General features: G+C 26.7%; 2 protein-coding genes across 2 annotated transcripts; one reads left to right on the forward strand and one right to left on the reverse strand.

Annotated features, from left to right (window-relative positions):
- Window positions 1-3,148: 3,148 nt before the first annotated feature.
- Window positions 3,149-4,871, reverse strand: LOC107064580 (non-homologous end-joining factor 1). Its single transcript, XM_015317440.2, has 4 exons — window positions 4,466-4,871; window positions 4,077-4,395; window positions 3,846-3,993; window positions 3,149-3,762 (listed from the first exon to the last, which is right to left on the reverse strand). Exons 1-4 carry the CDS (start codon window positions 4,646-4,648, stop codon window positions 3,525-3,527), a joined length of 888 nt encoding a protein of 295 aa, XP_015172926.1. The 5' UTR covers window positions 4,649-4,871; the 3' UTR covers window positions 3,149-3,524.
- A 3,735-nt stretch (window positions 4,872-8,606) lies between these two features.
- On the forward strand, window positions 8,607-23,314 carry Cad96Ca (tyrosine kinase receptor Cad96Ca). The gene is made up of 8 exons (XM_015318556.2): window positions 8,607-9,649; window positions 18,644-18,894; window positions 19,396-19,508; window positions 19,944-20,367; window positions 21,213-21,389; window positions 21,719-22,069; window positions 22,268-22,573; window positions 22,644-23,314. Exons 1-8 carry the CDS (start codon window positions 9,595-9,597, stop codon window positions 22,878-22,880), a joined length of 1,914 nt encoding a protein of 637 aa, XP_015174042.1. The 5' UTR covers window positions 8,607-9,594; the 3' UTR covers window positions 22,881-23,314.
- Window positions 23,315-24,062: the final 748 nt, after the last annotated feature.

Here is a 24,062-nt window from a genome sequence, read left to right on the forward strand (position 1 = left end):
AAATGACGAAATTTTTTATATTCGATTTGAATCACATAAAAAATAACACTAAATACACATAAAAAAAATCTACATATATATGAACGATAAACGAGTCATTTCTAACACATAACAATGTAGAAATAATAAATTGATCATTCTTATTGGAAAATGTTTGTTTTATTACAAGATAATTTGTACTTATACGATGAAAAAAAAAAAAAAGAAAAATATATAGAATAAATTGTTATATTTTTCACGAGGAGAGGGTAATTGTATAAAAAATTATGAAAAACAAAGTACTATAAACAAAGGAGGATGTGGAGCAAACGAGTGCCAAGAATAAAGGGAAAAAACTCGCATAGTGTTCTTTGGTAGGGACGAGCCGCGTCGAAAGAAAGTGACCGACGAGCATATAATATCTGCTACCGTGTACAAAAAGCGGTTGCCGACAGGTTTTCGAAGCCAGTAGCCAGAGTGTTCTCGCTCGATGAGACGTACAATGAGAAACGACATGGTGGGACCACCTCTCACCAAGAGATTAATAACGTTACGAGTAAACGTCCTCGGGTTTGCTCGACATTTTCGTGAAACCTTCAAAAGTCAATAGAAAAAGAAAAGAAAAAACCAGAGTATCTCAATGAGACAAAAAATTTATATATTATAAAAAAAAAAGCTATTCACAAAGCCGCAAACTAAAGGTGATCACGAAGTGACGAAAAAAAAAAACATAATGTAGCACAAAGTGTCGAAAAATTATTTTCGATCAATTTTTTTCATGTTTTCTCATAATTTTGATAATAAAATTCGATTAACTATCTTACTTGTTCTTTTATCATTAATGTAAAAACGGTGTCGTCAAAAGGGTACTGATCGATAATAAAAAGATGGTAAATTATAGAGAAAGAGTAAGAGAGAGAGAGAGAGAGAGAGAGAGAGAGAGAGAGAGAGACAAGTAACCGGCGCCTTCTATTTTTTTCTTTGACATCCTTTTTTTTTATAAACAAGCTTGGTGTCCTTTGAAGAGATCTTGGACGCTGAAAAATGTGCAACGATAATGAAGATAATGTACGATATGCTACAAGGAGATGAGAGAGAACCGCTATTCGTCATATCTCAACGCCTACACATAAAATACCTAGATATATATACGCGTTTGAAGGATACTAATGTGTAAAAAAAAACGATAGGAGTTTTATTGTTCGTTAATAAATAAGAATAAATACGTAGACAAATTTCATGATTCTAAACGAAGAGACAAAAGAAGAGAATTTCAATGAATTGTGACTCTAGTATGTACTAGAATAATAAATATATGTACATATACTAAGCCGTACTATTATACATGCAACTTTGGAGACTTCAATTCTCGAAATTTCAAATAAGAAAGACTTCTTTATGTATTCCTGAACGAATCCTTGGTATTTCGGTCTAAACATTCAAGCCAATTTTAAATCTGGATTGCGTCAAAGGAAACACTTGTACTTACTTGTTGTTACATACATATCTATATATATACATATATATGTTACTTTACGTTCCTTTACGTCTTTATTGGTACTCTCTGCTCGTACTTGTTTTAGAAATGTCTTGCAAAAAACCGTATAGGTGCAACATGTCCGCGTGTGTGAAGTATAAGTAAGTATATACGTATGTGTGCTCACTTGTAAAGCTGTCTAACATTTCATGGGAAATTGCAGCCCTGGTTGCAAACGACGGTAAGAAGGATGTAGACGTTTAACGTGCTCCACGACTGTTAATTATGACGTAGAAATTTTCGGTATTACGAAAGTCGTATTCTTTTTTTTTTCATGAATAGAACTAGATAAATATATATATAGATAATAAATAAATATATAGATATATATAAATAGGACAGTATATCGGACGTTTCGATTTTCTACAATCATTCTTGAGTACCGTACTACTCGTTATGGGGGGAAAAAAATAAAAAATAAAAGGAGAAAAAAAGTAGGAAGGAAAGTGAAAGTATCGGGAGGAGGAAACCTTAACAATATTTCCACGTTTACCGAGATTGTCAAGGTTGCCAGATCGTTTGATTCTACCGTTAGAATAATTTCACGTGCCAGCATGACTCTTGAACCAACGGGAAAAAATGAATCATAGAAATCTTTAATAATAATAAACATGTTCCTTCATACTATTATAAATCGAAGAAAATCGAGAATAATAACAAGTGACTAACACGTTGAATAATCCGATAGAGGAAATAAATATCCCGTAAAATTACTTAATGTTATGATGTATAAAAAAGAAAAAAATATTAAAAAGAAAAAACACCGTTGCAAACAACGTCATTCTTTAAAGTTAAATACCGCGTGGGCCCACCCGATGACCCAAATCGAATTTTCCAAGCTGTTGAAATAAAACATTATCACTATATTATATTCTTATTGGTAAAGTAACATTATAACTGATTAATTATTGAATAAATGCAATCTACTTCTTTCTCTATAGAACAATTTCAGATTCGTCATTTATTTTTTTTTTCCAAAAAGAAGAAGTATGATAACTAAATTCATGGGCCACGCTATTTGAATTAAAATTTATGTGAAAATAGTATTCAACGTGTTAAGGAAGTACTGTAGATCTCTCACGGATCTCCAGTTTGCTCATCTTTCTCTGGGATCGAGGCCTACGTCAAGGACTCTTTGTACAGGACATGCTTATTCTTTGTTCATATTTCTTATCTGTATGTGTGTGTGTGTGTGTTCCTCTATTTCTCTTTATTTCTTTTACTTTATTCTAAGTGTTGGTAAACGTGATGCAATCAAAGATGCCAACGATTGCAAAGAGGTTCGTTCCTACTTGGATCGTAGTAGCTTCGCGGATGTTACCTGCTAATATTCATCAAAGATCTCACTTGCGCATTCTTGTGATGTCTTCGGGTATTCGATGACGTCAGCCAAATCGGTAAATGCAAAGGATTCCTTTAATCCTATTGTTAGCTAAGCTCGGCATTAAACTTGTAAATGTTTTCTGTATAGATTCGTTTTCTGTCAACAGTCGATAAGAACGTAAACTTCTTTATCTAACTATGACAAAATTACATTTAAAGTTAAGGTGTTATCTGTATAATTTCATTTTATCTTATCTGAGTACTTTTACATATTAATATTGTACAATTAGTCACTCTTGAGATAATGTATTTAAATAGATCATAAATATAAAGATTTTATTTGTAATAAATAGTACAATATTATTATTATATTATTATCATGTATAAAATTAAAGAATTATTAAGATTGTCTTTCTTACTCTTCTTTTTTACGAGTTTGAAAAATTCATTTTCTTTATAATCGTTTCATACATCTCACCATTTTAATCGAAGCACATTAATATAAATATACTTAATGTAAGCATACTATAATTAATATAACTATTGTCATTAACACAATTATTATAAAAATATTATTACCTATGTTGAACTAACATAAGTTACTAATAATAAGTAACTAACATTATCTAGGTAAAAGATTTATAAAAATATTTTTTCTTTTGTCATATATTAATTATAGCAAATATTATAAAATATTATCAGTAACACTATTCTTATTTCTCTTTGATGGTATAACAATTGGAACAATGTTCATATTGCTGATTTTATTTTTTTTAGAACGCTTACTTTTACTGTTATTACCTGACTTACCAAGTTCATTGTCAGTTTCTTCTTTTATGATGGTTACATTAGATCCAGAACTTTGAAGAATATCAGGAATACTTTGACGCTCTTGTTTTATTGAATTTTTTGATCTTACAGAACTGAAAATAGAAAAACTTTACTTTACTTATAACTTATTTATATTGAATTAATAAATATTAGAAATGATTAGAAGAATACTTACTTTCCTTCTATTTTTACATAATTGTTAGAAATAGTTTTATTATAAAACTCAATCACTTTTTGAAATGGATCTACGTAGTTACTTTCATCAATTTTAATCGCATGCGTATCAAGTTGATTTTCATTGAAAACTTTAGTCTCAATATTTTCTATTTAAAGAAAAGTATTTCAGTTGTAATGAAATATTATCAATAAGAAGAATTCTTCTCCATAATTATATTTCATAACATACTTCTTATTAATTCTGCTCCTTCTGCTTTATACTCCGCTATTTCTTGATCTTTCTTTTTAATCAAATCTAATAATATATTCTGTCTACGAATAAGTTCTATAGAAGATAAACATAATGGTTTTGTAATATTATCCCAATACTCTTCCGTTGTTCCTTTGGAAAAATTTATTACAAATTTGAATCGACCACCTTCAAAGTTTTTTAATAACTTTATATGATCTACGGATGGATTATCAGCATATTTAGGAATATTGGTCAACGTGTCTAACACAACTTCCATCAGTTCGCTGTCATCGATAATCAAAATGGGATTTAATTCCTGAAAATAGTCAAATAATAATTAATCTTCTATTAATATCATACATTATTTAAAGTATTTCTAATAATACCTTAGATCTGTTTAAAATATTTTCATCGGTCAAACATTCTGACCATATTTCTTTAAAATTGGAAAGTAAAATTTTCCAAGCGTTGTGTTCTTTAGTAACACAAATAATACAAGATTCATTATCAATAATAATTTCTTTCCAAACTTTACCTAAATCGTTTTGATTTAATAAATTTATAGCCATCTTATAAAAAATATGTTATATGTCACATTAAAACAAGCTCTGTTCAACATAACCTAACTTTTATCTGTACATTTGTAAATGAACGTTTGACATCACTTCAAAAAGATTATATAAACTGCATATATAACATAATAAATTAAATTTACATTTAATTAACAATAATTTAAAATAAATTAAAATTTAAGTAAAATTCACACGCGAATTAAATGAAACAATTCTTTCATATTGTCATTTGATATGAATACTGATCAGCTGTTTTCGAAGCATGCGCAAAAGTGAGGAAAATTTGAGTGAGTAATAGCGGGAGAAATTCATATTCAATTGAAGCTCGATTAATAATGAACAAATTATATGAATTTTTTATTTATCCTCTTAACGTTAATATACATATACACATAACCACCATGAACGTATAATATTCTATAATAATTTACGTTATAAAAAATAAAAAACGATCAATTCTACTCCCCTCTCCACCTATATTCAAATATATTTCCTACCTATATCAAACCTATATTTCTCTACTCAAAACCTTTCACTTTTCGTTTTATTTAAAAAATTTTTGATTCCTTCCAAGAAAAATTTCACTTTAAGAATTCTAAATTAGAATTATATTTATTAATAAATAAACTTGTAATAATATGATTACGTTTTTGCAACTTGTTGCATCATTATCTTCTCAAGTGCATATGTTATCTTTTTTCTAAATAAAAATGAAAAGATGAACTTTGGAATTCATGGAATATAAAAATGGATAGAAATGCATACATTCAAATTATGAATAATAAAAAGTTTAAAAATATTTTTCAATGCCATATATATATATATATATATATATATATCGATTATATCAATAATTTATATTACTTAAATTATAATTTTGAAATTAACTTTGTTCACGTTTTAAAATTTGTATGTTAACCGTATGAAAATTAGTATCCTGTAAAAATCCATTGACTGAATTTTTCTTAGAATAATCGTTGTATTTTTCTTCTAATTCAGGACGACAACTTCTTCGATTTTTTCGTCTAACTTTTTCATTGATCTGTTTTAAAAAGAAGAAACATACTTATTAATTATCAATCTCGCGTAATTATCTCATTGATTATATTTTAATTGAATATACAACCATATGTTTAGAAATTTTTGGTGAAGATTTATTTTTTCTAATCTTCGTTCTTGATATTTGTTTCCAATTTGTCAAAGTAATCGAGTCTCGTGTATGAATATTTTCTTCATTATTTTCAATCGACTCAAATTTTCGACGTAATTTTCTTTTCGTTTCATTATCAATTAATTTATAATTTTTTCCTTGATTATTATTATTATTATTATTACTATTCGTCATTATATAATTATAAATGACTGACGAACTATCAGAATTCGAAGAACTTTTGATTTTATAATTACGTGTTTCGTTTGAGACTAATTTTCGTTGATTTTTCTCATCCTTCGTAATAAGTCGATTGATTGATTTGAATTCTTTACGTTTATCTATCTCGATATATCTAATATTTTTTATCAAGAAAATATAAAATATCTAAAATAAAATGAAAAAAAAAAATTGAATTATAATCAAAAATATCTAACCGGAAGAATCAAATGTATCCTTTCGATACAAGCATCGAATTTCAGCATCACTTTTCAATTTCAATTTGACACAACCTTCGTTAGTTTTCTTCTTATTTACAATTTTCTGTTCTTGCGATTTTATCTAAATGAATGTAGAATAATTAATATAATTATCGGAGTGAAATTTAATTCACTTACAATTTTATTTTCTACTTGTTCTTTCTTCTTACGATCTCTCAGTATCAAATTACGTATAATATCATTCGTGTAAGAACTAATTTTTTTCGTGATTTCTGTTAAATCATTGTATTCAGTTTTCAAACGTTTTACGAGATAATTTTCGACGATGGAATCTTTAGAAAAATTAGAAGATGATATTTTTTCGTTTAATAATGTACAAGATATTCCAATATCTTTTACTAGTACAGCATCCTGAGAACGTCCACCATTTCTATAACTTCTAAAAACAAATTATATTTTTTTAAATTATTAATTTAACATTTCAAAAATATTTACCTGTAGTATGGAAACCCATAACTTTCAAGAGGAAGACTAGTAGCAGAATTATTATTCGATTTACGAAATTCGTTTATGAGAATCGAGCCGGAAGTGAAATCGGACGAATGATTTTGGTTAGTTGTTTTTTGCGTAGGATGATCACTTTTGTTGTTTTTTTCTTCTTCATACGTAGATCTTTTCTCGAAGGTAAAAGGAAGTTCGAAGTATCACCAGATTCCATTTCGTTCTTGATCGTTCCCATCTTTAAAATGATATTTCGATATTACTTACTTGTATACGTGTTTTTCTATGCGAGCATCGAAATCACCGGTATTCACGATATCAACGAGAGTGTACACTTTAATTTTTTAATATCTAAAAAACCGGCATAAAATTTATTTATTCTTTTACATCCTTTTTATTATTATCATTATTGTCGATATTTAAATGATAAAATAAAATGTTAATTAATGAGTTAATTACAGATATACAAAACCCACGTTCACCCATTAATGTAAAGCACAAACGATTATAATATTCAAATCTTGGACGTGATTCGTAGACAGCCATTACAAATAAACAGACAAATCTAAATCACAAGAGATTGAACGTTCAATTTGGAGAGTTAACAACAACCAAAGGAGGTTACAACATTTCGACATGACATATACGATAAATCAAATGAAACACGTTTCAACAGAAATTATCGATTTAATGTAAACACATTTTATCGATAATTACAATAATATCTAATCGTACTAATCGATTAAACATTAAATGTTTTTATAAATTAATAAATAATTAATCATTTATTTCTCTATATGAATTTATAATAATTAATTAAAACTAAATGGAAATTTCTCTTTACATTTATTTGAATTATTTTTGAATCGACAATTTTTCGTTCTTCATTTCAGGTAAGCATGATATTCTTAAATCCCACAATACCACAGCTACCTGTCCGCATTCGTGGTTCTTACTACCACTACGTCACCAAAGGTATAGTCTTTCCGTATATATTCTCTTATTTCCGATGATCTCTTTTAATAAGAGAAACGAACAAATGGAATACTATTGGAATAGATATCATAGCACATCTTTTAAAATATATATCCTATTCTGTACATTGATAATTAAACATTTAAACATTAATTAAATAGTAATTAACAATTCAGAGATCAATGAAAGAAGAAAGTAGAAAGAACTTTGTCCTCAGATGTAAGATTTATTTACTCGCGAAGTATGAAAGCAGGTATCACCATAGGCGTCGAATTATTATTCTTAAAATCATTATAAATTTATTTAATCAATACTTTAATTAACAATTTTATATTTAACCAAATAATTCGGCCAATATATTTATATTTTAGAAACTGATTAGATAAGGATTTCTAACTAAAGTGAAAAGCATAATATGGTTTAATTGTAAGTAATTTTTTAAAGTTTTTATCACCATTTTTAAATTAATTAAAATAATAACATACTGAACTATAATATTGTACAATACACAATCAAATACCATTTATATAAAAACAACATACATAAAATTATATAAAAATTATAGATCATCAAATAATTCAATTAATTTGTCAAAGTTCTAATAAAAATCCATTTCTATATAAATTATATCAACCAATGTTATAGAAATTTTGTACCTTTTTACTAATATACAATCATCGTCATTTTATTTTCTCCAAAATGAAAAAGAAATAGAAAATGAAAGAAACAAACAAATAAATAAATCGAAGTAAAACGTATAAAAGTTAGACGCCAATGCATAGAGAGAAGACAAGTAGAGAAATAGAGAAAGAAGATTCTTTCTACGCTTTCCATCGTTCTCTCCTTTCTCGAAGCATGATTATAATAATGGCGGCGCTGGCAGTCACCTTGGCCGGGCACGAGCAAGAAGGCGCACACAGTCGGCTTCACGAACGCGAGCCGTCTCGTTATACGTTTACGTGGCCGTGATAAAACGAATTTGAAAACAAAACAAAAAAAAAAACAAAAAAAAAAATCAACTAGGACACATATATATATTTATATATAATATAATCAATTTAATGATATATTCCATATAAAAAAGAATGTGATTAAATATATGGTGTCCAACGAGAATACGAAACGAATATCAAAGTTGAGTAAACTTTGAACGATTGATATCTGTTCACCTTCATCGTCGTCATCATCATCATCATCATCATCGTCATTATTATTATTATTATTATTATTATTGTTATTATTTTCATCAGCATCATAATATCGACACAGTGAGAAAGAAAAAGATAGGAAGAAGAAGAGAGGAGTAGACAAATAAAAAATAGAAGAAAAGAAACGTTTTTTAAAGTGATTCATCGTACGATGACTACGATGGTCAAACGAGATAGATTGAAATCGAGGAAGATCTACGATCCAACGTATCAACGATTTGTCATCATCGATTTGTTGTATATCAAAAATTTGTCAAATTAAAAAGAGAGTGTGTATGTGTGTTTTAAGTGCGTACAGCTTGGTATCGATATTCGAATTAAGAGAAAGTTGACTACTCTGTTTTACTTACAGATTGAGTGATATTTTTTTTCTCTCGTCGTTGTTGTTGTTTTTTATTTCCATTGATTGAATTTATTTTCTTTTTTACGAACAATTTTTTATTCAAATATTTTTTTGGCGAGGATGGATGAAGGTGGGAGAGAAAGATTTTGTTTAGAAAATAGTTCGAAAAGTGAAGTGAAGTGTTACCTTCTTCGATGAACGTCGTAGACAGGAAGGATCAATTTAAAAAGGTCTCCGTTTATTTAACCTGACCGATATTGGATTTAGTCGAACGATATACGAGGTGGCATTGAATCGTTTGAATCGTTTTAAACCAATGTAGCGAAATGTTCAAACGGTGGAACATCATCGTTATGGCTGTTGGCCTCTTAATAGGTGTTGGTGAGTATTTTATTTTTTTGTTTTAATGAAATAAAAGAAACAGGAAATTACATATATAGCAAAATTTTGAAATGATCTTGTATATTACTTTCATAAATTATATTTAATTTTACAATATTCTGAGAAAATAATTATATAAGAAAATTATCTCTCTTAACTGAGATTAAAAAAAATATTACAATGACGTAACTATTCTCATTAACATAATCGTTCTGATAAATGGAATAAAAATTGAAAAAAAAGAAAGAAAAAAAGAGAGAAATTATTTTAAGAATAATTTCTTCTAATCTTTTCCATTGCTATGGAAATCTTCACGCTGTTTAAAGTATTTGTAAAAAACTATGATTAAAATTTACAACAAAACATTACGAATTCTTCTTATTAAATTTTTACATAAAATATATTATAATATATGTTTAAATTTTTATAATTTAAAAATTTATATTATGAATGTACTATGAATTTATTTTTCTATTATCTATTCAAGTAGTATTTGTTAAAAAAAAAGATTAAAAATTATAATATATTTTATTTAATAATGTCGATGAAAAATGTTTGCTCGAATATAAGAAATTAGAAATTAAAAAGTAAATATAGTGGAACAAAGGAGTATTGTATAGTTGTGACACGATTACGAGAATAGTTGTTTAAAGCGTTGGCTGAGAATGCAAAAGAAGGTGAGTGTCTTCGTTAAGGCCCAATGTATAAAATATTCTTCGAAGGAAGAATATGCATGCTTCGAATGCTCCTCGTACGTTTCGTCGCATAGGATTCCTTCGATTCTTTCTCTTTTTTCGCGGAATTTCCAGGTCGAGAAAGAGAGAGAAAAAGAAAGAAAGAAGGAGATACATATACACAGAGAAAAAGAGAGAGAGAGAGAGAGGATAAGAAAAAAGAGAGAAAGAAACACGTCAATCCTTTCCACGTACGTAGCCACGTCTAAGAAAAATGTACCGTTAAATAAATCGCGAGCTTGCACATTATATTACATTATATACATACATATGTGTTGCACTCATCGATCATTTTCTAATTTTTCCAATAATTATTATTATTATTATTGTTGAGAATCAAGGTTTTTCATTTTAATTATATAGATTACAAGTAATGTTGATGTTATATATATATAAATGTAATTTAAAATAATCCTTCAAACTGAGTTATGAAAATAATAAAAAAAAACAAAACAAAAAATGTGTTTAATTATTAATTACAATAATTTTTTTATTTTCTATTAGAAATTTGCTTCTAACAAAAATAATTGAAATATTATTTAAGTGCAACTACGAAATAGTTTTTGAAATATAAAAATATAATTAAAGTTAAATTAAGTTAAATAAAATAATTTAGTTACGTAAAAAGAAACTCATGATCTCTTGTTTTTAAAAATAAAAAAAATAGAACAAATATATTAGAAGTGAACGTGAACTAGGAAAAAAAGAAGAAAAATATAAACTCTATCTGTTTTATCTTTTAATTTAGTATAAATCCTGATTAGTTACATCATATAAGTATTAGAACGATTTCTAAGCTTTGATAATAGAATAGAAAGGTGAAACAAATATACTATTGGTTGAAACTAAGGGATAGAGGACCGGTTCTGTTTAAAATTCGAATGACGCTTCGTTCAGACTTCCGTCTAAGGAGCCACCGACGTTGCGTCAGACATACTTGTGCTAAATTACGTCATTGCAAAACCTTTACACCTCTTCGAATCATCAAGAGTATATTCCCTTTTTTAAAACGTTCGTTATAATCGTCTTTAACGTAACAATTTCCTAAATAAGATTTCCACATTTTTATATTTAGGTCTCAATTAAAATCGTTCAACTTCAGAAATCTTGTTTTTTTGATAAACGTTTGATTATCCATTTTCTTGACAGTTGGTTAGAAACATCATTAATGACTTATTCGTTAAAGAGCTGAACCGTGTCAACCGTAGTACCGTTCACGATCGTTGCACCTTTTAATTGGAAGTTTTTTGTTTAAGGAAGTGCAGATAAAATCTGATAAAATCAATTGTGCAACATTGTTTCTAAATATTTGGGTCTTTTTACTTCCAAATACTTTCGTAGTTTCAAAATGATCTTAGTTCATTTTACGTATTATATTTTATTATAAATATTTATTCTTAATATTTTTTTTTTTTTTTTTTAATATAAAAACAACGATCTGGTGTAGTCGGTTGAATTTATATTTTGTTATAGTTGTGTTGAAAAAAAAAAAGTATTCTTTAAAAGAATAATAACAAAATAAGTAAAGGTTTATCCTTCGAGGTCGCAATTAAAGTAGCAGAAGTAACGAGATCGGAAACTGGCCAGACGAATTAACGTTGAAACCAGCCGCATAACCGGGTCGCCAGACACCGAGCAAGAACCCATACCTTATCTTCGAGCGATATCAAGGCTCAAGAACGAACTCTGCGAATGTACGACCTATATGGCTTTTATAATAGTTATGCGTTTTTTTGATTATATCAGTATATAAAAACAACTGCATTTAATTATTTTTCTATTAATCTAGAACAAATATATTATATATTAGGTGGTTCGTTTTGTTTTTTGCTGACACAATCATGGCATTAGTTGATTCAAACCGACAAATAGTAACACATGAGATCGATGAGAGGTTAAATTTATCAAATTCAACTATTTATGACCACTTGAAAGGTTTAGGTTTAACCTCGAAGCAAAAATTATCTTCATTTTTACAAAAGAAAAATGAAACGACTTTCCGAACCACGTAATATATATATATATATATATATATATGTATATATATTTTTGTATTCTTTGTTAAATATATACATACATAAATTTATAATATGGTATAAAAAAATTATAGATTTAAAAGAATAAATAATTAAATGTTAATTTAATATTAAATGTAAAAAATTAATTATATAAATATTTTCTAAAGAAAGTTTCTTAGTATTTTCGTATATGGATGCTCAATAAGGAGCTTTAAGCATGAATGACCTATATATAAATTTTATAATTATAATAATGTATTCTTTATAATTAGTATATAAATAAAAATAATATATTAAATATATATTTTGTAATTACGTAGATAGATAAATTTTTACTATAAAAATAAAAATTATAAAGAAAAATTTTGAAAAAAATATATAGGTATATATATATATATATTTTTTCCTACTATTGAAATTAAAAAATTGAATTTTCCATTTCGTTATAAATATCTCAATCTTAAAAGAATTTTCGAGTCCAACGCATGAAAGTGAAGCGTCACGGTAAGGAATATTTAAGGTCCGACGGTGACCTCACCAAAGTGAAAGTTCTTTCCTTCGTTTCTCTGTAGCCATACAACGAGAGAGCAAAGCTAAAGTCAAAGTAAAAGAAACAAAACATCGACCTCTTTCGAGAATCGTTAAATTCGAGCTCCGATATTCCTGGAAGTTCTTCCATCTTTCTTTTCCCCCCCTCAACATCCTACAAATATATCTATATATATATATGCATAGTACATGCTTAGGAAAGTGAATTGTTTTTAAACCTATTAGTACTAAAAAAATAAATATTTAATACGATTTATTAAATTATATATAATATAATATAACACTTATAATAAATTATATATAATAATATAATAATAATATAATTAAATAAAAATTAAATATTATTTTTTATTATTTCAAATTATATCTTGCTTAAACCAATTAATTAAATTTGTAATTTTTAGTAGTTTAACTTAAATTTTTATTACTTAAAAAAATCATATTTTACAAGATAAAAAAAGGGGTGGGAAGAAAAGGTAATTAAACATTTTTAAGTAGTAACAGCTTGGACAAAATTAATGCAATTTCAAATTTTACATTTCACTTTACATATTGACATTATTTTATTTTTGAAAATAAAAATTATTTCAGAGTTAACAAATATTAAAAAAGGAAGACACAACATGTGTATGTGTGTATACTATTATTATGAACATTTGACGTATATAATTATTATATTCGTGTAGAAACAAACTTTTATTTAAAAACGTATGATAATATGATATAAGAAAATTAAAAAAAAAAAAGTTCCTTTCTCTTTCGAATTTTTTTATTGAAATTTTTGTAATCTCTTTCATCGATTGAGAGAGTAGTAGAGAAAAGAGAGCTCGGATTCTTAAAGGAAAGGCCTGCACCTTCTCGAATCGAAATCTCCATGGGCACAGCAACGACAGAAATCGAGTAGTTCACTTTCAAATCCTGTTACGTCTTGCGTTACTTACGAAGCCAATGCACAACTACCATTCTCTTCGAGTCCTTCGACGAAAACCGCACCTGTCTTTCGAATAAACGAACGAACAAATGCACAAATGCATGAACGAACGAAGTTTAAATCGAATATACACGCAACATCTTTGTTAGATTTTAATCTGTCTCTTTTTTTATATTTTCTTCTAATAAAAAAATGAAGAATTTTAATCGTTTTCAATACCGCGAGTCCTGTATCGATGTTTTAAAACGATTATTCGATACGGTTAATGCTTTTGAGACATGTTGAAAGCGAATCGAATGTTTATCAATGATCATACATTGTTAATTTTTTTTTCAAATAACAAATTATGTGTTGATACAAACTTCAATGGATAATTTTTATATTTTATTTCACAATAATGTGATTTATTTCACGAAAATTGAATGAAATATTTAAACAAAATTTTTTGTTTGTTCTTTTATTTTTATTTTCGACGTTTGACAACGATTTATTATTGATTTTTTATTAAATAATTATTTATAAATTATAATAAAAAATATAATTAAATTAAAATATGATATTTAATATATAATTATTTATAAATTATAATAAAAAATATAACTAAATTAAAATATGATATTTAATATATAATTATTTATAAATTATAATAAAAAATATAATTAAATTAAAATATAATATTTTTATTTTGAAAACGTTTAAATCTAATCGAATATTATTTATTATTATTTTAGTATTTTTGATAATTATTTATATCTAATATTATTTATTGATTGAATTTCAAATCTTATAACTTCGTATAGTATTTTTCAATTTATACTAACGCAATAGGAGTAAACAATCGAATAAAAATGATATTTCAACAATTTCATATGTTTTTTTCTTTAATGTTTCGATAAAAAGTGAACACAGCACGTGCCGATTCGATTTAATCTTACATTATCTGTTCTCTTTGGTCCATTATTTCCTGTGGCCTTGCAAAAAGATATTTTGTCATTTTCGATTCAACGAAGCTCTCGCTTCGTGTAAAACCGGTTTTGAAGTCTTGTATCTTAAACATAAATCAAACTAGCCAACACAGCGGATGGACTGACTTTCTAGCTATTAGTGGCAGCTGCTGCTTACCTTCTGGCTAGATCTTTACAAACAACCTATACACACTCTTCCTAAACGCAAAACTTAAAGAGATTATTTTTCCTAATTGAATAACTAACGAAATATATCAAAAAAAAAAAAGAAGAAAAAAAAGAAAAATCAAAGATATTAATCAAAAATCGTTAATTACAATAGGTGTATTATTTTTTTAAATTTATATTTATTTAATAAATAATTAATTAAACCAACCTGTCAATTAACAAACAAATAAAATATATACTTCGTGATTAGAAAAATTAATAAACTACAAATTAATATTTTAACTTTTAATTATTTTCGTGGTATTTAAATATTATTATTATTATTTAATAAATATTTAATTTTTTATTTATTAATTATATATATATATATAATATTTTTTCTATTATTTTTAATAATAATTGTATATATATAATATTTTTTATATTATTAAATATAATTATAAAATGTTTTATATTACATACTTCTAATTATAATTATAATATTTAAAAAGGAAACAAAAATATTTATATGTAAAAAAAAAGTAAATAAAATATTTTAATGTATTATAAAAATAATAATAAATAAAAATTAATTTATAAATAAATTAAATATTTTACTATATTATAAAAATATTTGTAATACAGTATCCTCTAATGTGAGATATCACAAATTTACCGTGCGAATAAAAGAGATGAATATATCCAAGAAACAGCAGACGTGAAGCACAGACGAGCCAACGGAAAAGAAAAAAAGAAAAAGAAAAGAAAAAAAGCATATAAGCTCTCGTAGTGTCAGTTGAGCCGTTCGGTCGCACTTTCATCGTCCCACTTTCTCTCCATGCTGTTCTTCCAAACGCATTGGTGTTAACCGACGCACGAACATAACCGTATGGCTTTAACATATTCTTCTTATTTTTCCATTTTCAAAAGAGAACGAATAAATAAAATAACGTACTCGGATAATACGATCGACCTTGCCATCATTTTCTTTCTCTTCTCTCTCTCTCTCTCTATTTCTCTTATATCATCATAATAATATTAATATTAATTATAATAATAATACAGCTTCATCTAATAGAAAATTAATAACTTATATATAATAAATAATATATATATATATAAATATTATTTTAAATGAAAATAAAACAAAATTCGTGCCTTTTATTTTTTGCGAGGGGGTAGGTAAGGGAAGGGATGATTTATTTCGAAATTGAAGAGAAAACGTTGAACGTTCATAAAGCACGAACGATCATTATACCGTTTCCCTATTGCGGTTTTAAAAATTATTACAATGCGTAGCAGGATCGTCTCTAACAATAAGTGTCATCCAGTTGGTGGGTTGTATTATTCGTAGTTGCATTTAGTTTTTTTTAGTAGTTTACGTTTTGTTTTGTTTCGTTCTCGTAGCAGCAGCCATTAGGTTTTAACCACGAGACTTCTTTTTCTTCTTCTTCTTATTTTATTCATCTTTATTTCGAGCACTCTCTCAAATGCGGTGCATAATAGCTGGTAGCAAAGTCACTGCACCGTGAGAATACAGTTACACGCTATTCTCATGAATAATAGTCGTGATTACTATTTTTAAATAAGGCGGCACATGGCTCCTGAGAGCAACAGCAGATGAATAAGTAAGAATAAGAGACACAGAAGAAATTATAATAAAGGATAATAGGAACAAGATAACAACAAACTGTCTCGCGAATCTTTCAGATTATTATTTCATTTTATTTCAAATTATTATATTATCTTAAGAACACCCGCAATGTTTGTTTTAAACAAAACGTTTAGATATAATTTTCTTTTTGGTTAATTATATTATTTAAATAAGAAATGTAATTGTTATTTGTCAACGATGAAAATTGTGATAATTAATATGCTAAGTGTGTGTGTATATATACGAGATAATTAATTTGTATTAAAATTAATTATTAAAATTATCTTGTCTTAAATGTTTCTGCTTGTAAATTATTACGAAATTTTTAAATGATTGTATTTATAAAAAGGAATGTAATTTTTATTGATCAAATATGAAAATTAAGGTTATTAATATGTGATTTTTTGTTTTTAAATACAAAATACTTTATAATTATTTTTTTTATTACTGTAATTTCACTTGGTGTCGATAATAAATTACGAATGTTACGAATAATTAAGATCGTTTAGGATTATTAATGGGTTTTAACAATCGTATAAATAATTCTCATGGAAATTAATGAAAATTGCGAAATTGGAGACACGGAAGTATGCATTCATTTTATACGAAGAAACGACTTTCTCTTGTTCGCACGAAAACTCATCGGTATGCCTAACATCGAATGTTGTTTCCCGTTGCGCCTTTTTAAACACAATAAGTTCTACCATAATCGGTTATAAAGACTATATTGAAAGATAAAGAGATAATGACGATGATGAAACTCCTTCTACTCGATTAGAATGTTTAATTAGAATTGTCTCTTATGTATAAGTAATATTATGTCTCTATATGTATATACAATATGAATGAAGAATGTTATGTAAAATTACATAAAAATCCGTTACACATATTTTATCCTATTTCTTTAGTGTTAAATAAAATTTAATTATTTTTACAAGAATACAATTTTATTGGGAAATTTTTAAACGATTATTAATCAACCAATTTATTATTTCAATTAAATAAAAACTATAATAATACTTTGTTTTTAAAAAATATTCTAACAAATAATTTTTTTATATTTGTATTCCAATGAAATCGAATATTTAAATTGTTCAACTTTCTATCGTATATCAAAATCATAAAATTGTTAATTCTAATCAGATGAAAAATACGAACAATTAGATATAGTTGAAACTTTCTAAAATAATCTAATCGTTTGATCTATTATTCGAGAGAATAATAATATTGAACGATAAATTTTCTAAAAGAACTCGTGAACTTTAAACTATCACAACCATAATCGATTACGAAATTTCACAGTAGTGATCGAAAAATAATAAATATATTTATGTAAAAGGAATTGAAAAGTAATGGAAGAGAAAAGAGTATAAAGGGTCACACTCTAATTGACGATACGTACTCAAAATAATAAAAAAAAAAAAAGGAATGCATATCAAGGCCGATCTCTCGCAATGCATCCACCTTCTGCTCTCTCTAATTATAATAAAAATAAATTACTCGTAGCTAATTAACAACGTACGAAAGATAAAAAGAAACAAAGTTCTTTGCACCCATGCAAATCGTTTTCGAAATTATTCAAATGGATATATATATATATATATTATATATATATAATTAATATATATATAATAATAATATATATATTATATTAATATATATATATTATATATATATATATTATTATATTACATATTATATATAATTAATATATATATTATATATATATTATATATATATATATATATATATAATTATTAAATATAATTTATATTATTAATTCATTATATTATTTATGACAATTCGTATAAATATATTAAAACTTAAAATAAATACAACAAAAATGGTATATGAATTTCATAAATAAATCACTGTCATATCATATAATTAATATGTTATATAAATAGAATAATTTTTTAAGATAATCAATTTATTTTTTAACGATACATTTAATAATTTGGATTGGTAATTAAATTATGATTTTTTTTTTTTACAGGATGTCAATTAAGCGAAAATACACCACCCTTTATGTATTTGGAAAGAAATTGGGTTCTTCCCGATTCGGAACCTGTTGGTAGTGTTGTAACTAGAGTACGTGCTGAGGATAATGAACAGGACGAATTAACCTATGGACTCGAACCACTTGGACATAATTACAATGGTGACGATAGTCCTCAACCACCACTGCCATTTTATATAGACAATAGTACTGGAACTGTTTATCTTAATGAGACTCTCAAAGGAAGAGTAAGTAATACAACCTTTTACCCTAATTCAAACACACATAAGTAAATTAACATCTTGCCAAATGTTAATAATACTTTCCTCCATGTTTTCAAAAAATTAATATTACAGAGATTTAATAATTATTAAAACATAAACAATATGAAATAATAATCAATGTAACAATTACATCTTCAACAACTCAGACATAGTCTGTTAAAAGGTCAAGATCGTCATTGAAGAACAAGCATAGAATAAATGCTATACTCGGTCGATAACACGAAACCATGTACCATCAAAGCAACAAATAATACATACATGAATCCATGCATACATGAATACATACACACACAGACACAATTCACATATAAAAAAGTATCGTAAGAGAACATCGACATAGATAACTTGAACGTTTGTTTTGCGAGCATTGAAAACGTAACACGAGCCACGTATGGTCCTGATGTCGAGAAAGAAAGAGAGAGAGAGAGAGATACAAAGATTGAACTTCTTGTTTCTTCTTTCCAGGGAGGACAGAACCTGTTCCTTTACGTGACCGTTTCCGACGGTCAACTTACGGCAAAGGCCGAGGTTTACGTTAACATTAGAAGTACATCAGCACCTAGCGGTGGACACACCTGGTAAACACATTATTATTATTATTCATTTATTCAAGTAACAAATAAATAGATTCAACACTATAATCTAAGGAAAAAAAATGATGATTATTTTCTTCTTTTATTACGATTATATCATAATACCGATGGAAACACAACAACTCGTTCAAAGTTGATCACGAACAACGAGTACCCACAAGTTTTTATCCTATGTACTTTCCTCGTATTATTTATTTTTTTCTTTTTTTTTGAAAACGATCACAGTGTACATCGAAGAGGGTCGATCAACGGCAAACATGTTCATGAGACTTTCTCGATAAATCACGAAGAATCCCATGCTGTTACATTATTCATTATCGTTCATCGTGAAATCCATGAAAAGAACAAAAAAATAAGTGATCCCTTTAAATTCCATCAGGAATTACTTCATATATTTATTTTTGTTTTTATTTGGAACAGGACACCATTTCCAAATCAACATGGTTCAGGTGGACGAATCAGGCCACCGATAATACCGATTCATAATTTACCATCATATCCAAGACCATCTATACCTCATCAACAAGCATCAATAAATTCACCGTCTACTTCAACGACCGGTTCGAAAACAACGAAATTACAACTATCGGAAGGTGGCAAATCTGCTAGAGAAGAAAATCCTTTGAAGTCACCTAAATTGTCGCAAGATTTTATCGATAGCAATGAAATTGAAGTAGCAACGTTAAGTTCCAAGGTTGCACCTAAGGAAGCATTGCCTTCAAACGAGATCTTGATGACTTTGTTACCGATCGGAGCGGTTTTTGTTCTTGTTCTTGGTCTTGGTGTTAGTGCATGGTCTTGCAGGAGTAAAATGTGTGCCAGCAAAAAGTCCAAGGAAGATACGGTAAATTTGATACTCCTTGTAATTTCATATTCGATTAAAAATATCATATATGTATAATGTTTTATTTTATTCTGATCAAGTTTAATCATATTACAATATCAATCTGTTTTATAATTTATTAGAAATGTATACTGCGTTATACTGATATATATATCATTGTGTAAAGGTACGGATAAATTATTGAGTCATTTTATTCGTTGGTCATAAGTGTGAATCATTGATAATTGCATAATTTCTACATGCATCAGAAGTTATTACCATTCTTTCTAACAATCACTATAGTATTATAATATGCTATAAATTAATTTATAGACATATTGAACAACCAATGCATCATTTTATTCGTAGATAGTAATTTTCTTATATATATATAATTGCTTTATTATACACATCAATACTAATATATAAATAATATAAAAATAAAATTACTATTTACTCGAGGTCAAAATTCTATTGGCATTATAATTAATATATTAGTATTATATATTATAATATATTATAATAATATAAAAATATAATACAATAATATAATTATAATATAATAATATAATATAGTATAATAATATAATATTAATATATAAAATATCATAAATAAATAATATATAATATCTAATATAATAAAAAAAATATATATATATATATACATCACTTTAGCCTGTACTACAGATTTAATTTCACACTTTTACAAAAAAAAAAATTACATTACAACTCTATTTTTACACACATACTATTGCTACTAAATAATACAATAGACAATTTAAAACAAAAATCGTATTTTCTCACGATTATTTTCTCAAATACCGTTGTATTATAAAATATATGTTAAATTTGTGAATTATTTACAGAAAGAACAGGCTTCAGTGAGCGTGTCGAATATATCCGACGATCCATCACTGGTTTTGAAACGTTGGAGAGGCCCGAAGGCTCACAATAATAGATACGAGGCGTGGGAGAAGGAAAATCAAGGTGGTATTCTGAACAAGCAGGACGACAAGTGGGAGTTTCCCAGACATAGATTGAAGGTAGATAACTGATAATTTATCTATCTAACATTAGTTCTTGTTTAACACCGTTCATCAATTGTCTTTAACATAAGGCACCATTTTATTTCTTTGATTAAGCAAACATTTCCAAGGTTCTTTCAGGATTTAAATTACTTTCTATTATAATTTCATCATATGATTTTCATAAAATAAAATGTCAAAAAAAATATTTTGTACGTTTCATTTATTATTAATAAGAATTTTAACATATTCAAATAAAAAAATACAAAATTACAGTTCTCAAAGTAGCAAGCTGAGTTCATTAATCAATTCAACAAAGTTGATAATTGAATGAATCTTCTAATTAGGTTTTCAATATCCTTGGAGAAGGATGTTTCGGTCAAGTTTGGAAATGCGAAGCTTTGGACATCGATGGTAAAGCTGGTGCCACTGTTGTTGCAGTAAAAACATTAAAAGAAAATGCAACTGAAAGAGAACGATTAGATTTAGCACAAGAATTAAGAGTAATGAAGAGTTTGGAACCTCATCCTAATGTTGTCAGATTACTTGGATGTTGTACAGAAAGAGAACCCATGTTTGTTATTCTGGAATACGTTAGTGGTGGAAAATTACAAAGTTTTCTACGAGCATCGAGGGAAGAAAGGAATCATGGAAGACCTGGCCTAACTTCGAGAGATCTTACTGGATTCGTTTATCAAGTAAATTATTATGATTACTTTAAAAATTGAATATTGTTACATTTTGTTGAGCAGATTTTATTGAATTATTTTCTTCATCTGTTTATTAAATATTTTTATTACTTATTGAAGCCTTTGTCAAGGCTTTTGCGACATAAGAATAAAACGATTATATTTTAAATATCAATTATTTATTATTTTATTGTTCTTTTTATTTAGATCGCTAAAGGAATGGAACACTTGACATCGAAAGGTATAATTCACAGAGATTTAGCTGCTCGTAATGTTTTAATAGACGAGAATCGTGCTTGCAAAGTTGCCGATTTTGGTTTCGCAAGAGACATGGCTGCCAATGAGATTTATGAAAGAAAATCGGAAGGAAGATTACCGATAAGATGGATGGCTCCTGAAAGCTTGTACGATAATATATTTTCCGTTAAATCAGATATATGGAGCTTCGGTGTTCTCATATGGGAAATTGTAACGTTAGGGTCTACACCATATCCTGGTTTAGCAGCAGCTGAGGTAATACTTTTTTTTAGTTACTGTAATAGTTTTATTAAATCCGTGTTTCATCTATTATTAATATTCTTAGGTTATGAGGAGAATCAAAGAAGGATACAGATTGGATAGACCCGAACACTGCAAACGTGAACTGTATAATATTATGTATTATTGTTGGGACAAGGATCCAGCATGTAGGCCATCCTTTACTGAACTTGTTAGTTTGGCAGAAGGACTATTACTTGATGAAACCGATTACATTGAATTAGACAGGTTTCCTGATCATTCTTATTACAATGTGCTTAATCTCAGTGGTGAAAAACTTTAAATGAAATCAAATGATTATTAACTTTAAAAAAATGATTATTTTTTTCCATTTCTTTTTTCATTTTTCTACGTAGTGTCAATTTATTAATATTATTTTTTTTATTCTTTTATAATATTCGTACGAATGTAAATATCTCAGGATTTTACTTTTACGTACATCTAACGTTATATTCATTTTTATTCAATTTGTTTTTTCATAGTTTTTGGATCCGATTATTAAAAATAATTTGTAAAAATGTAATTGTTGATTTTATATTTAACATTCGAATATTATCGCATTGTTTATCTACATGTTCGAACGGATTTGACAAATCCTATTTGCTAATTGTGATAAAAAAAATTATAATTGAAATTTATTCTAAAATTTCTACGTACGATCAATTTGTATAACTTAAGCGGTGTGTATATATGTATGTATTAAATTAATTCTTATAACTTATTGTACAATTATCTTCTCTTTTTTTTTATATAAATAATTAATAATTATTGTTATATTGTGTTCTTTTTTTTTTTAATTCTAATTATATTCCTGTATTCTCGTGTGCGTGTGTGTATATTATTAGACTTTGTTCAGAAATAAAAATTATGGGAATTTTGTACAAAATGTTGACATCATCTTTCTACAAAATATTTATTTAATTAATATTTTATTAAATAATATATATATATTTAAATACTAGATAATTTGATGCACATAACTTATATTTTTATAAGATCAATCATGATTTCATCGATAAGGTAGAGTTCTACTACGATCAACTCTATATCCTGATAACAAAAAATGATGATTCAATTATAATATGGTGAAGTAAATATAATTAAATTATTTTATTATTGATATTGAAAATTTTTAAGGTCTAACTAGGTCTAAAATATTTATTAAAACCAAAAGAAAAGAGTTATTTTATATTTATGTGTCAATAAATGCTACCTACTATAGATAACATATTTGTAGTTCACTGTTTTATCGTTAAATGGCACATAATATATAACACTTTATGTATCTACAAATGCTAAACGATAGATTATTACAAAATATTATTAAAATCAAATAGATTTCATAGAAAAATAAAATGAATGATAAATAATTTGAACCTTAAGCAATTTTTTAAATACAACAAAATATTTTCGATAATAATAGAAACTAAGAGAAGAAGTTCTATCATCATCCACATTTTCAAGT

The sequence above is a fragment of the Polistes dominula genome, unplaced genomic scaffold (genome assembly GCF_049000335.1).
Source record: "Polistes dominula isolate Pdom_NZ unplaced genomic scaffold, Pdom_raw_medaka contig_373, whole genome shotgun sequence".
NCBI lineage: Eukaryota > Metazoa > Arthropoda > Insecta > Hymenoptera > Vespidae > Polistes > Polistes dominula.